Source organism: Uranotaenia lowii, chromosome 2 (genome assembly GCF_029784155.1).
Source record: "Uranotaenia lowii strain MFRU-FL chromosome 2, ASM2978415v1, whole genome shotgun sequence".
Classification (NCBI taxonomy): domain Eukaryota; kingdom Metazoa; phylum Arthropoda; class Insecta; order Diptera; family Culicidae; genus Uranotaenia; species Uranotaenia lowii.
Window position 1 is genome coordinate 270,246,819 of NC_073692.1, and position 15,797 is coordinate 270,262,615.

At 37.6% G+C, this 15,797-nt stretch overlaps 2 protein-coding genes and 2 long non-coding RNA genes across 9 annotated transcripts; 2 read left to right on the forward strand and 2 right to left on the reverse strand.

Moving 5' to 3' along the window:
* The first annotated feature begins 289 nt into the window (after positions 1 to 289).
* Positions 290 to 6,942, forward strand: LOC129744324 (uncharacterized). 6 transcript variants are annotated; one of them, XR_008736880.1, is made up of 12 exons: positions 298 to 796; positions 852 to 1,161; positions 1,236 to 1,345; positions 1,403 to 1,881; positions 2,109 to 2,287; positions 3,721 to 4,122; positions 4,178 to 4,325; positions 4,384 to 4,496; positions 4,556 to 4,842; positions 6,020 to 6,225; positions 6,289 to 6,509; positions 6,576 to 6,942. It is a non-coding gene; the product is annotated as an uncharacterized LOC129744324 (long non-coding RNA). The 6 variants fall into 6 exon arrangements; XR_008736881.1 differs by having other exon boundaries at positions 290 to 1,161; positions 4,556 to 5,930; XR_008736884.1 differs by having other exon boundaries at positions 299 to 1,161; positions 4,394 to 4,496.
* A 1,481-nt stretch (positions 6,943 to 8,423) lies between these two features.
* Positions 8,424 to 9,552, reverse strand: LOC129744317 (39S ribosomal protein L2, mitochondrial). The gene is made up of 2 exons (XM_055736795.1): positions 8,954 to 9,552; positions 8,424 to 8,879 (listed from the first exon to the last, which is right to left on the reverse strand). Exons 1-2 carry the CDS (start codon positions 9,426 to 9,428, stop codon positions 8,461 to 8,463), a joined length of 894 nt encoding a protein of 297 aa, XP_055592770.1. The 5' UTR covers positions 9,429 to 9,552; the 3' UTR covers positions 8,424 to 8,460.
* A 1,871-nt stretch (positions 9,553 to 11,423) lies between these two features.
* LOC129744326 (uncharacterized) lies at positions 11,424 to 12,105 on the reverse strand. Its single transcript, XR_008736885.1, has 3 exons — positions 11,838 to 12,105; positions 11,671 to 11,771; positions 11,424 to 11,605 (listed from the first exon to the last, which is right to left on the reverse strand). It is a non-coding gene; the product is annotated as an uncharacterized LOC129744326 (long non-coding RNA).
* Positions 12,106 to 12,962: 857 nt separating this feature from the next.
* On the forward strand, positions 12,963 to 13,890 carry LOC129744322 (uncharacterized). Its single transcript, XM_055736801.1, has 2 exons — positions 12,963 to 13,464; positions 13,541 to 13,890. Exons 1-2 carry the CDS (start codon positions 13,281 to 13,283, stop codon positions 13,768 to 13,770), a joined length of 414 nt encoding a protein of 137 aa, XP_055592776.1. The 5' UTR covers positions 12,963 to 13,280; the 3' UTR covers positions 13,771 to 13,890.
* The last annotated feature ends 1,907 nt before the right edge of the window (positions 13,891 to 15,797 follow it).

Sequence of the window (15,797 nt, forward strand, 5' to 3'; positions counted from 1 at the left end):
GGCACTTTCCTTTGAAACTAATTTCTATTTTTCTGCGTGTAGAAAAGGCGGCCATGCTGGTTCTTCGGGTCGAGCCATTCCGGTATGGTCCGACCCGGGTAGTCTCCGGGGGACGGACTCATCACTTCACCACGTACCGAACTTTAGCAATCATAAAAAAATATCTTTAGCCTTTTTGGATAGTAGTAGTAGAGCGTGAAAAGAAAACGACCGATCTAGCCGAAGGCTGAGAGGAAACTGATATTCGATCTATTCGGCCGAATACTTAGCTCAACTGTCCGGTGCGCCGAATATTCGGTCTAACGGTTTTTGGGCGGTATTCGGCGCCGAATTTTCGACCAACCGCATATTCGGTACATCTCTAGTTTCCAGCAATTGATATTGCTTGATTTTCAGTAATTTAGTTTGCTGGATTTTTCAGTAATCAAAATTGCTGAATATTTTGCTAAAAAGCCAACAGGACAAAACCCACACACAAAATTTCTCGGCCTCAACTTAGCAAAAAGAGGTCATTACTTTCCGTTAGCAAAATTTTTTTTTTACTAATGAGTTAGTACTTTCCCATTTTGTTATGTGTTTTGCTCAAGTTGAGTAAAAAAAACCCATTTGCTACTGCATTTAGTTATTTACGGTAGTAGGGACTTAAACTTTTAGCGTGTGCTCAAACCAGGCTGTGTTTTGTTTTTATTTTCGGACGTTGCAAAATTTCGGAGCAGAAAAATGTCAGTGCCGCGGCTCAACTTCCCACCAACCGGAGCAACCATCAGTGGTTTTCGTTCGCTCTTCCTTAATATTGGTGAGTTTAAGATTTGTTTTGAATTTGAAAGGAAACTTTTTTGGTTTTTTTTCAGATACCCCGTTTGGGTGTAGCCGTTTGGAAATAGTAGATTGTGTTGATAGCGGGCTATCCGGGAACGATTGTGCCGCTCGTTTGGGACACCTGTGTGTTCACACTTATTGAACCTTTCGTGCATGAGAACTTGTACCCGAAAAGCAGATTATCAACTCCGGCTGTTGGATAATTCTGGTAGACTCTGTGGATCTTCTACTTGGACAGTTCAGAAGATGCGCAGCTAAAAGGATTTTAGCTTGATTTGTCTCGCGTGCTGCAGTAATAGAACCCGGGGATCCAGAGGCGTGAAAGCTATAATTAATCAAACGGTAAGTAGTACGAATATTTGGATTTGTTATGAATTTGATTATTCTTTGCGATTTTTATTTACGTATTTTTTCAGATTTTCGTTTGAGTGAAATTCAATGAGGAACGGAGGAAGAATTGCCATTTTCGAAGCCGCTGCCAAAAGAAACCAAAAAACATTATTTCGATTCGGTCTCGGTAACTTCGGTAACAGCACGATCCATAACAGTCTTACCAAATGTAACCCAACTTTTTTCTTTTCAGTTCCACTGTTTGAGACCTGAGAGGACGGTGGAATCTTCACCACCCACGAATTTCCGAAATGAAAAAGAAAGTGCCAAATTTAGATTCTTAGCTTCTATCACCCTACGCCAACATGCGGGGCAATTGAAACAATCATCTTATTTTCTAATTCGACCCCATGCATCATTCAGTGCTGGATTCTTATGCAGAACCTTCCCTGTCAGGAACGTTTGCTCAATCGGGCCGATTGCAAAACAGACATGGCGGCACTCGAATTCTAGCGGTTAGAATTCGGTCGGTTTTCGGCTCGATTTCCATCCGCCTGCTCGATTGCTCGAAAACAGACGATATTTTGCGCAGTGCTGCGATGAACAAAACGAAACACGAGCAGTTTTCAATCGCAGCAATCCGGGTGCGTGTTTTGTTTTGGTGTCTGTTGTTGTGAATTGTGTTGTGGAATTTGATCGCAGTTGTCCGGCGATAATTTAATATTAAGCAAGGTATGTTTAGATTGATTGAATTCTAAATAATGAAGTTTTATTTACAGCGTGTTCGTAAACTGATTTTTTGGGTAATGCATCGATATTTTTTGGTCAAATTACCTTCCAATGCTTTTGCATACAGTTTGTTTGATTTACAAACCGGCGTTCAAAAATCACTACGATAGAATAAATCAATTTACGAGATCGCCGTTATATAATTTTCTAACCCATTATCGTACCCACAGAAAACATCGACCCCTGCAAACAAAGCTTCCAAGGAAATGTCCCGTGTGTATGGGCTTTGGTGGAATGTCATCGCGGACATCGGAACCGGATCCGGATCCCGGACCAACTCAGAGGTGGTGGCTTTACTTGGATTACTTTTAATTAGTTTTTGGCGTGAAACTTCAAAGTGAAAAGCAAAGTGAGTACCATTGTCATAATTACACGCAGAGAAAACTTGGATTTTGAAACAAAACAAAACTGACTTTGATTCAAAAAACTCATTTTTTGGAATCAAACTCCTGTTTTCTTTGAATCAATGAATTATAGTTTTGATCCAAGTGAATAATTTTTGAAAGAAAGAATAATTTTTTTGAATCGAATAATATTGGACTTTGATTTTAAAGAAATTCTTTGATTCAAAAGACATTTGTTCAATTGCATATTTCTTTTAAAACAAAGTAAATTTTCGTTTAACCAAAGAAAACTGCTTTCGAAGGAAAGGAATAATTTCTTCAAATAAAAACTTCAAACTTAGAGTAATTTTGGATTGAGCAAGAAGAATAAAATAGAAAAATAGAATAGAGTTGGCCGGTCGTGTTAAACATTTAAACCAGTTAATCAGAGTTTGTTAAAGGATTATTCAGGATGAACAATGGTAAGTGTATCCGTTAATAAAAAAGTGAATATTTAAGAATTTCTATAAGCGATTGCATTGTTACAGAATCACTGCGGATTCGGCCTCAAATTCAGCGGTTTGTTTATCTTCGGCCCGATCTTCAGCGGCAACTACCAGTCGGATGGCGAGGAAAGCCAGCAACGGAACTTGCTTCTGGAAGTCATCCCACGAAGATATGCCTTTACGCCAGACTGGTAAAATTTGTCACCGAAATTTAGTATCGAATCTTTAATTATAGTGAACCAGTGTTTTTCTTAAGCGCGTGAATAAAAAAGAATTAAATATGTTATACTTTTCTATTTATTATTTGAAATTCCTAATAGGAACTTCGAAACAACAGAAAATATTTCTTCCAATTGGAATAAATGGGAAAGGGTTAAATGAATAAATGCTTTTAAATCTAAATCTTTGTTACTTGTAGCAAACGAAAACAACTTTGTATCAAATGAATCCGTTTTTTGTTTCAAAGGATTAGGATTTAGATTCAAAGATTTTTCAAAAGAAAAATTCTTTGAAACAAAGAAAAATGCATTTGAACCAAAGGAATTTTTATTTATCCCAAAAACAAAGGAAAAAATCCTTTGTTTTTGCGGCACTTTCCTTTGAAATAAAAAATCTTTTCGCTGCGTGTATTTACTATTGGCTTTTTAAACTGATCTTTTTCAAGATTTAAAATTTTATTCTTGTGAATCCAATCTACACAGCAAAAAAATCTGAATCCTTGAAAGCACTGAAAATGATAACTCCTAATATTACATGATATAGAACGCTATTTTGTAATGTAAATTTACAAAATCAAAAACAATTGAACCATTAACAGCACTGAATTGAATCACACTAATTTTAATGGCCAAAGAATTATCCCTTATCTTTATCGGCTGAATTATCCCTTTATCTTTATCGAGAAGGCAGGCTAAATCACTAACTAATGATGCTTCTTTTTATTTCCATCATAGGTGATGCAATTTTACAACGTTCCCCTTACGCACTTTTCCGCAGACTGTCGAAAACAGGCGCAAATAAATTCTGTTAGGGCGTCATCCCGGAGGACTCCGAATATCCATAGAACAACGGGTGCGATTCTGGGAGCGACCCAATTTCCCTAATTTGATATGTTATGAAATCAAATACCAAACCAATATGAGCACGAGTAAAATATTGCTGGGCATATGATCTCGATAACGATGCCATCGGAACAGATGCGCATCGATGCAGCAAAAAAGAGGAGGAAAAAGTTCAAAACCGCAAAGTTTCGCCGTGTTTTAATTCCGCCGGCCCGAAATACATTTGCTGAACCGGTAAAATCTTTCCATCAACTTTGGCTAGTTGCTACCTACTTCTGTTTTGTACTTGAAAAGGTAAGTTCTTCAGCATTACGGTTTTTAATTGGTTTAATTTTGGTTATTAAAACAGCTTTTTCAGATAAGTTCGGAAATATTTATTTCAAGTATTGGTATCATGATCCAGCTGTAGAATGTTTGCTGCAGTCTACTGTCGGTGGGTGTGCTGGAGACTGAATCCAAGCATGGAGTTGCGTGTGCTGACCGCTAATTTCATCCAGGTAAGTTTTTATTGTCAATCATAATATAATATTCGATAGTGAAAATTTCACATTCCAGCTTTCATTAGATCTGGCTCAAGTGAGGCGATGCGGTCCAAAACAAACAAAATATACGCCTCTAATTTGAGGAGGGCCAACATTTATTAGCGCATCAGATAAGATATTGTTAAGGTAAGATAAATAATCTATTTGTAAAGCCCGATAGTAATTGTGTTCCATATCCGTTACAGGTTGCCTTCACACATCATGAAATTTAGGAAAAACGAAGTAGCCAGACCGGCCTCCACCCCGAAGCATCGAAAATGGACGAAGCATCTGAAGCAAACTTTCACGGAGAGGGCTGGCGGTCCACGGACACTTCAATGACAACAAAGAATCTTCTAGCGACGGAAAGCCCATGGAATGACAATTTACATCGCAGTTTCTCATTGCGAAGCTGGAAGTGGAAAACGGTTCTAAGATGATCGTGAATCGGTCCAGCAATTTCGGTTATTTCCTACTCGTGTACCTAGCTTGGGTAAGTTAAAGTTTTATGAAGGATTTAATTATTAAACTATCATGATATTCTAAGAGGAACGATTGCATTTAAAATATGTAAACTAAATGTAATCAAAATAAGGAAAACTAAACATAATTATGTATCGAGCAAATTTTGGCTATTTTGCGACAAGCATCCAATTTGATCGTATATGTTAATCAGTACATTTTGAAACAGAGATAAACTTTTTTGTATAAGGTACACCGGGGTAAGTGGGGACGATGGCTATTAAAAACCTGTGAATTTTTTTTATAAACTTTTAATGAAGAATGTTAAATTTACTTGTAATCTATCCAATAACTGTAAAACAGATACGGTTCCGACAATAGCGGATGATTACGGTAATTTTTTGTTAATTTTATATTTTTAACTAAGATGTGGAGTTGATGTGCATCTTTTTCAATCGCAAATTTCTCGTAAACTAGCTGACTCTTGACGAAAAACTCTACATTGAAACAATTCTTACAACCAGTTAGAAAAGAAACGACGGTTTAAAATTAAGAAAAAGGAGTTTGTTTGCAAAAATCTAAAATTTTGTCTCCAAACCCTACCTGGGGTAAGTGGGAACGGTTTCATACATACTTGATATTTACACATTTTTTTGTACTCTACGAGAGCGAGAGCTTTTGCAAGCATATTTGGAAACTGCACAAAACCTGTATCTTTCGTCTCTGCCCTACCAGATGTATTTCGGATTGGGCATTGAAGATTTGTCGGAGCTAAAGTACAAATCGTTTGGAGGGTTTAATTTTCGATCAACAATAAGGACAACTGTAGCATAGAGACGCTCAATCAACTGAATGTGAACTCATTTATGTACTGTGCTATTCTGGTGGCGCAGTGCTTTGGAAAGCAAACAAAATTACAATTTAAATTTTCGAGTTTAACAGAAAAGAATATGGCACAAGCCACAACTGTGATCAGTTCGACAGCCATCACTCCGCTGCCGATCGAGAAAGCTCCTCCCGTATATGTAGACATAACTAATTCCGACTAACATTCCCACGGCTACCACACAACCCACCTACAGCGTTACCGTTCCTGAACAAAACATCAAACACAGCGTGGTAGGAAATATTCCGGACCAACAACGGCCGTCATTCCCTCGGTGGTTGCGCAAACAATTTTAGGATTAATATTCAATTTTCTATTGCAGTTCTGAAGGCCACCACCATTCCTTCCATCGCACCAGGAATGTTCGCCCAAAACATCGTATCAGCCACTGCTTATACCTTTTTTTCTGCCGCTGCCGATAAAGAAGCAGAAGAGGCGAACAGCTGCACAAAATTGCTGCGAATCATTCGATTGCCGGAACTGTTGATCAAAATCATGGAGAGTTGCACTTGAAGTGGTTCTTTCTACGTGAGGAATTATTTGAAACATTTTTGTTAACATTTTTACCTTTTAATTTTTTAAATCTTTCAGATTCCATCGCATATTCACAAACTGCGCTTCGAAGGCCCCACCCTAGAAGAACACAAGGTAGATTGTTTGAATTATCTCATTTCTCACCACTCCCAACAAATTGAATTGAAAAAAAGGAAAACCAGTAGCGTCCACGATTAATGAAGAGCCGTCATCTGGTGGTGGAAACGGCCCCGACGCCATCGCAGTCACTCCCTCGGTGGTTGCGCCAACAATTTCCGGTATAGAAAACATCTCCTCACCAGCCGGTCAGCCATCAACGATTAATACTAAATTTCTTATTGCAGTTCCAATGGCCACGACCATTCCTTCCATCGCACCAGGAATGTTGGCTCAAAACATCGTATCAGGCGCTGCTTATACCTCTTCTTGTGCCGCTGCTGATAAAGAAGCGGAAGATGGTGACGACGATGACACGGGCTTCGTTTCCAGTCAAAATGAGCGGTGAAAATAAGTTCAAAGTTTTTTAGGACTGCAAAGAGTTGAAGAGGCCTCGCTGAGTTTTGCGTAGCAAAACTGATTCAAACAAATTTTGAATTGTCATGCAAGCGAATATGTGCATAAAATTGCTGCCAACCATTCGATTGAATAAGCTTGCGCCAGACATCGCAATGTCTTATAGCCGGAGAGGCAGCAAAGGAATAAAATAGAACAACAAAAACTTAAAAATAAAATAAAAACAAATGAAAGTCTAGCTTTTTGTAACAAAACCGAAAATCCTGAATGAATGGCAACAATGCTAAATGGCCCAGAAACGGTTCGGAAAACCGTTCGGTTTTGGTCCGAAATCGGTCCTTTTATCGGATGGAGGCTATAGCAATCGGCCCTGAAACAGTTCGAAAAATCGTTCGGATTCGGTCCGAAATCGGTCCTTTTATTCGGATGGACACTATGGCAATCGGCCCAGAAACGGTTCGAAAACCCGTTTGGTATCGGTCCGAAATCGGTCCTTTATGTCGGAGGGACGATGGCAATCGGCCCAGAAACGGTTCGAAAACCGTTCAGATTCAGTTGGAAAACGGTCCGCTTGTTTTGACATTTCATCTGCTCGAACTGGTTGAAAAAACTTATCGTCGTCCGAAAAAGTGTTTCATTTTCGCGCGATTTTCTACTAAACTCGGCCCGATTTCTTATACGATTTCGGACCGATCGAGCAGATGAACGGACAAAAATCGGCCCGATTTCGGGTGATTTTTCCTGTCTGGGTTGTTATAAGCGGCGGAAGCAAAAATGTTTTGCTCTCCTAAATTTGGACACGATGAGCTATAGTGCAGGACTAAATGACTTGAAATAAATTAAAAACGTAATTACAAAATTTCTTTTTATTCATAAAGAAAATTCACAACCAACGGCACCTTAAAAATTCATAATTTACTAAAATTCTAGTAATTTTTAGAAAAAAATTGTTTGCTAAAACTTTAGCAAACAATGTTTTTTTTTACTACAAAATTAGTAAACATTTAGTCAGGACACTTTTGGGAATTTTGCTAAAATTTTAGTTCAAAAAAATTGCTAGATTGATTGCTAATTTTTTAGCTGGTCAAATTTGAGCAAAATTTTGCTAATTTTCGGCCTCGAAAGTTTTGTGTGCAGCAAAATTTTTCTGGTTTCCCTCAAACAAAATAAAATTTGCTGTGTACTATAATAGTCTGCTGCGCCGACCAACTGCTGATGGTGAACCCACCACGTGGGCCCATTTCGTCACATTCGTTGTGGTGGAATTGGCGCCCTTGTACTTAAGTGGAGATAACTGGCATGCTTATATGAATTTTCGGCAACGTTCTTTGCTTCTTTTCCACCATATTGCTCTTAAAAGTTTCAGGCGTTTCAGGTATCAAATGTTCCAAAGACGTGATCAATACTTGAAATTAATTATTAATGATTTTAAGGCTAAATTAAGTGCCTTAACCTAGCATTTTAAAATCTCAATCTTAGATTGGTGCAAATTTGAACATTTTATTTTTTACTTTTTGACTGAATGAAACAAATTCGTGTTAAGTGACCAGCGAAGCATATTTAATTCCTGTGCTTCCGCTCGCTTGTCTCAAATGTTAAATTCTTCCTCCCTGATCGTGGTTTGTGAACTGTTGTTATTTTACACAATTATTGAGAATGATAAATGCACAAAATATGAATATTTTGTTAAGCAATGCGAACAAAACGTTTATTCAGTTACAAATTTAAAGTGAATTTGATAGGCTCTGCTGGTTTTTCCGATGGAGCGGAAATAATTCTCATCGGTGGCAACCGGCGAACCTTTCTACCATGGCGACCGTCTTTCCGCTGCCATAGTCCTGATCGAGGCCGATTTCCAAGTTCGCGGTTTTTCTGGGCTGATCCTATAGGTGTTTTGTTGTGGTAGATGTTCGAAACTCGTCCAACAGTAGCCATACACGTTTGCTTGAAGGCAAACTCCTGTTTTGATGGCAGCTGTACTACAACTAGGTCTCCGAATTTACGCAGTATGGTTCCGTAATTCCCAGCGGCATGTATCAAATGGCATGGTTGACCAGGATATTTCTCCAAACAATGAATTTGAGTCCCAACTTGAAGGGCTCCCAAAGGATAAGCATCGCCTTCATTGGCACGAACTGGAATAAAAAAAAAACATTCTACTCTGATTGGACCAATTACACAAAAACGTAGAATGTCCTAATTTTTTTACCTGGAATTCTCGGTATGAACTTGGATGTTTTGATTAAATCGCCTGGTTTCATGTTCTCCGTAGCTAGTATATACTTCAACTGATCTCCGACAGCAACGAGGGCCACTTTGGCAGTGCGACAACCATCATCAATGATATCGATGACTTTTTCAATTTGTGGAGGACCTTCCAAAGGACCATCTCGGTTCCATTTGATCCAATGATATTTGTGTTTTATTCCCCCGCCAATGCCTTTAGCAACCAGTCGACCAGTTTCCGGATCTCTACCAGCCAAATTAGTCACTTTTAATGGCTCAATGGTGTACTCCTCCGGATAGTGCACAATTCGACGATAAGCTTTACCTGTTCCCGGTTTCGGTTTGTTCATAACACGTGCTAAACTTTCCGTCGTTATACTGGCTGCGGCAACAAAGCGTACATCATGAGGAAATGTTTTCACAGCAACATTTTGCAATAATCGAGCCAGAAAAGCCATCTTGTAAACAACTCCAGAATCCCGGAATCCGCACCACGAAATTACTTTATGCAATCAAAACATTCGCATCAATTCGGGACCATTCAAAAATTACGTAACGCGTTTATAGGGGAGAGAGGGGATACTCGCTAAATTTGAAATACCCAGAGCCTGGCTACGCTGGCTACCTTTTTACTCAGACGTCGCCACAAATATTTATCAGCGGAACAATTACTCAGACATCTGAAAAATTCGGCACTCAGAGAACTCGACGAGTGCTTGAAGGCGACAACTGAGTAAATGTTAATCAGTTTTTTTCCTTTGAGTGTTTTTTTTTGCTAGAACCAACGTGATCCAGCTTATGCCAGTTGTTGATCAGTTTGTGCGAGGCGGTCGGACTTGGTTTGTTTTCGTGTAGCGAAAATTAGAAAATTTACATGGGCCCTTATTCTGCGCCGCGCATGACGTGACGATAGTCGAGTCACCCAAGTCACTCTATTCCAGTAGTCGGTTTAGGTGAGGAACGTCACTTCGGATGAACTTTGTGAGTTCTTACCCTATCCTCGTAGTCACCGTAGGTGAGAATCGTCGCATTCGGGTGACGATTTTAGGTGACAATTGTCGGTACCGATTCAGGTACCGACTCGGCAATAATTTAACCAAAAATTTGCATCCAGTGGGACAAGCAAGAACAATTGCATAAAATTGAAACGATTTTAAAATTTTTGTCGTTTTTTTTGAGCTTTTAAAATGATTTTAGGGAAAAATATGAAATTTGAAATCTGATTCTGAGTATTTCGGAATAATTCATAAAAGAGCCAGTACTGCGAATTGAACGGTCAAATATATAAATTTATTTGTACACGCAGCGAAAAGATTTTTTATTTCAAAGGAAAGTGCCGCAAAAACAAAGGATTTTTTCCTTTGATTTTGGGATAAATAAAAATTACTTTGGTTCAAATATATTTTCCTTTGTTTCAAAGAATTTTTCTTTTGAATAATCTTTGAATCAAAATCCTAATCCTTTGAAACAAAAAACAGTTTCATTTAATGCGAAGTTGTTTTCGTTTGCTACAATGAAACAAAGATTTAGATTTAAAAGCATTTATTCATTAATTAGCCCTTTCCCATTTATTCCAATTGGAAGAAATATTTTCTGTTGATCATAAGTTCCTATTAGGAATTTTAAATAATTAAAAGAAAAATATAACATTTTTAATTCTTTTTATTCTCAAATTTAACACCAACACTTCACTTTACTATATAACTGAATGACCGATCCTAAATTTCGGTGACAAAGTTTACTAGTCTGGCGTAAAGGCATTTCTCCGTGGGCTGACTTCCGGATGCAAGTCTCGTTGCTGGCTTTCCTCGCCATCCGACTGGTAGTTGCCGCGGAAGATCGGGCCGAAGATAATCTAACCGCTGAATTTGGGGCGAAATCAGCAGTGGTCCTGCAACAATGCAAGCGTTTAAAGAAATTTAAAATATTCAATTTTTTTATGAACTGATACACTTACCATTCTTCATCCTGAATTGTCCTATAGCTAACTCCGAATAACTGGTTAAGATTTTTAACACGACCGACCAAACTTAATTATATTTTTCTGTTTGAAACTCTTCTTGCTCAATCCAAAATAACTCTAAGTTTGAAGTTTTTATTTAAAGAAATTATTCCTTTCCTTCGGAAACATTTTTCTTCGGTTAAATGAAAATTTACTTTGTTTCAAAAGAAATATGCAATTGAACAAATGTCTTTTGAATCAAAGAATTTCTTTAAAAACAAAGTCCAAAATTATTCGATTCGAAAAATTATTTTTTCCTTTCAAAAATTATTCATTTGAATCAAATCTATAATTCATCGATTCAAAGAAAACAGGAGTTTGATTCCAAAAAATGAATGTTTTGAATCAAAGTCAGTTTTGTTTTGTTCCAAAATCCAAGTTTTCTCTGCGTGTAGATTTTACATCACCCTATTCGGTGCATAATATGACTATAAGGTAGCCGACAAAAATTATTAAAAATTTAATTTGCTTCCCGGATTGCTTGTTGCAAATTTCAGAGAGCTGCCACATTTCAGACAGCTGCGTTGAATCATCCAGCATCAGGGGCAGTTACTTCGCAAGGCGGCATATTGGAAACCATCTATCATGTTCCGCTTGTGGCAGATTTCCGCAGCTGCTCGGTGCAGTTTCCAGCTGGAAATTCGAACACTTTTAGAATTTTTGTTTATGTTGCTCTGAAGTTCCTTCACTGTACTTACGGTTTTCCGTGGCGATTGGACATTTCCGGATGTTGGTGCGAAATTGTCTCTACGATTACATTTTCCGACAACACGTAGCCTCAGAAATGGGCACCGCCTCACTGCAAAATGGAAAGCAAGCACAATTGGTACAAAAAGTTGAAAACTTTCCTTCCTCGGTTGCTTACTACTGCTTTTCCACAGCGGCCTTGTGGTGGCTACGGTGTAGGAAAATAACTTGCGGTTAGTTTTTTTACTCCAATCAGTCAGCTTACCGGCTCATCCGCTGCAAATTTCGGCTCCAAATCCGGCCTGGACGACTTGCTAACACCTTAAAATTGGATTGTGGTATTTTCCGAAACTAAATTCGCAGTTGTTCATTAAAAAACTAATTTTAAAATTCGGAAACGCGAGCAAAACAAAACAAACCGAGCTAGTTGACACATGAGCTCACTCAGTCACTCACCTACGAATGAACCTCTGTCACTTTACCCACAGCGACTACGGGAATAAGGTGACAAATCTCACGGTGACTCCGAGGTGAGGTGACAATCATCACGTCACGCGCGGCGCAGAATAAGGGCCATGGTGAATATTCATTTTAAAGGTAATTTCTAGATAATCCGATTTTATTCATATTACAGGTTTCTGTGACGAAGTGATGATGGTCCAAATAAATTTGCCAATGCTAATCTAGGCATAAGGGGCCCCGGCCAGTTTGTGGTTTTTTTTTAAATAAAGGTGTATGCACAATATTTTGACTTTTGTTATTTATCAAATCAACAAATCCATCATTTCAAGCGTGCACGGAGAAAAAAGACGACAGTTGTTACAATTATTTCAGCTTGTTATACCAATTATCGAAACGCGGTTGATTTTTTCGCTTTTAACTACTTATATGATAGATTCAACTACATACTTCTAATTGTCCTTACGCAATCAACTATCAATATAATGCATTCAACTGTATGATTTATTTTATGCATTCAACTATAAATACAATAGATTCAACTACAAACTGCTGATTGACCTTATGCAATCAACTATGAATATAATAGATTCAATTGTAATGGTATAATTGATTCAACTGTAGATATGATAGATTCAACTACAATTGTATGATTGAATTTTGGTTTTCAACTATACTAAACATCGAAGTTAAGTTGAAATTTAATTGAAATATATTTCCAACAAATGTATGTATTATTGAATTTTATGACTTTATATTCTTCGGCATATAGTCTTTGTCACTGATTCGACATTTTAAAGCGAATACAACTTCATAAAAGATAAAGAAAACTATGATTCGGAACCGGAACAGGTTTTTAGTTGTTTGCCACTTTATTTATATTGTTCACGTTACCTCGAGTCCAAGTTCAAGTGCTGCGCTGCGATAAGGAACCAATCCTATAGGAACAAGCCCGTCGGCATCGGCCAAACGACCGACGAAACTTCGAGGAAAGGAAAACATCTCAGCATGAGTTTTGCTAGTGTTTTGGCCCGAAAGGACCTGCCGGATATTAAGAGCCTCCTAGCGCGGACATCAAGCACACGACCCTGACGAAAAGGGCCGCCCTTCGTGAGGCAGCTCGCTGTCTAAAGTGGGTAACCCAGTCGGATTGACCTGTGATATGGTTTGCCCTTCCAGTGATATGTGCGTCGGTTGGTGTAATCTGCTGGCAGCTGAAGAAGGTATCAACAAATTATCTCGTGAGGAGCGCAATTTTCCACCGGGAGCCCCCGAGTACAGAAAACGTCATCGATCTGAGGGCCTGCTGGCGTTTACCGGTGGCAAAAAAAATAGGAAAACTACGGGTGAGATAGTTTATTTTTTATTTTTCTTTCAATAACTTTCTATTTTCTCTTTTTCCCATCTCTGTTGTTCCAACAGATTTAATTCCATGGGATTCTACGCCGTTCAAAAGGAAATTTCATATCATTTCACCACAGCAGACCGCTTTTAGGCTCTCGAAAAAAAATGTGTTGGCCGGAAGGGCTCGAAATGCTGCTACCTCGAAATTTACGGAGCCGGGAACCCAGCCCAAGTGTCCGGAGCCAAGAAGTATCAACCTGCGAGGATCTATCCGAGGACAGCGATGGCAGGTTGCTGGCGAAAGTTAAAAACAGAAACGCGCGGATCTTTGTTAATTGTAGGTGGCATTTATGATAAAAAAATAAATACAAAATTTGAAATTGATAGAATAATTTTAGCAAGTGGCTATAATTTGAACAATAAATATGATGACTACCAAAATAAACGTAATTTGATTCTACAATATCTATAGTTGAACGATTAAAATCAATCATAGAAATATAATGGAATCTATTATATTTACAATTAAACCAATTCTAGAGTTTGTTTTGATTAGGTCGTATGAACCAACATAGTCAAAATTGAGTTATTTACTGCAAACGATTGAAAAACATGTTATCTACGCCAGGTAAAAATTTGGTTTCATTTGATCAATAAATAAATTTTAGAATATGAATTAAAATTAAGACGTATAATAACTTTCTCATTTTCGAGTGCAATTTGGTTTTTACGACTATTTGCATCGCGCTAATTTGCCGTGCATGCAATAAGTCGCAAAACAACAATTCGGCGTAGTGGTTGAAGCGACCTTTTGCATTTTTCCGTAAAGTGCCCCGGGAAGTGTACAAAAGTGAAAATATTAAACGGAGATCGTGATAAATGGTAGTTTTTACTATCTTGGTACAATAGAGGCCTTCAATATGTAACTAGGTAAGTTCAATTAATGTTAATTTATGCTGCGCAAAATCGCAAATTATCAGTCTCATATTTTACAGAGGTAATCAAAACAACAAGCAGCTATTTGGATACGTTTCCGAACTCCTGGGAACGATCATTGGAATAACAGAACAGCAAGCCATCAATTTTAAGTCGGCCGACTACAATCAACCGTGATGGACATGTCCCTCGCAGCACTGATTCCGGTTATCACTGTACGGGAACTTTCAGGTAACACCTCTGCATAGTATTAAGTTAAATATCAGTTTTCCATTAATTTCGATGGAAATTGCAAATATTGAGAAACATCCAATCAATTTAAAATGGAATTAATGTTCATCTGCATAACGACGTTAGCACCAAGTAGGTAATGCAGAATGTCGTAAGTACATTTTCACTGATTAGAACTAAACGAATAGCCATATTCTATACATTAGCATGTTCTCCAACTATTTCCACATCTCATACCAGTTTTCCAGACAGCTCTCGGTGTTATTCAAAATACTAGAATAAAAAATGTGTTTAATACTTTCATCAGCGATTTTCTCGGAACATGCAATGTGGCTCATACGACCTAATCAAAACAAACTCTAGAATTGTACCAGTATAATTGAATTTACTATATTTATAGTTAAATGCACAACCTCAATCATTCGATTATAGTTGAATCTATTATATTTATAGTTGAATGCATAAAATCAATCATACAACTATAATTGACTCTATTATAACTAATATGGAACGCAAAATATCAATCAGATAATCAATTATATATATAGTTTAAATCTTCAGATTTATAGTTAGCCGAGAAATAATCAGAAATATAGTTCAATATAGGCGGAATATTGTTGGAATAACTGTACTTTTTTCTCCGTGTGAGTTTTCAAAAGGACGTATGTCGCAAAAGTAAACAAATTGAGTTACTGTTTGCACGGTATGGTAAATTTTATTTTCTTCTGTATGAATTAACTGTTTGTACAAAAAAAAAAAAATATGCCGTTAGCTAAAAAAATATACAAACGACCATGTCATCTTTTCTCAGTGTTTTCGAAATTCTTCTTTATACCTCTTTTTGGTAAAACGACGCATCTGTCAAAACAAATAATATCGCACACACAGCAGAGGATCGCAGCAAATCGTCGTATGCGTCAAATCAGATACGTCGGTTTTTTCACATCATTGCAGATGCGTCAGTTTTAAAATAATTATTATTTTAAAACTGACGCATCTGCAATGATGTGAAAAAACCGACGTATCTGATTTGACGCATAATGAAAACAATTTGTCCAAGCGACGAATCATAAAGGGTGTATGTAAATATTAAACTGTCACAACGACGAATCATTATGGCGTATGTGAAAAAAAAAACTCAACAATACGGTGTAAAATATTTTTTTTA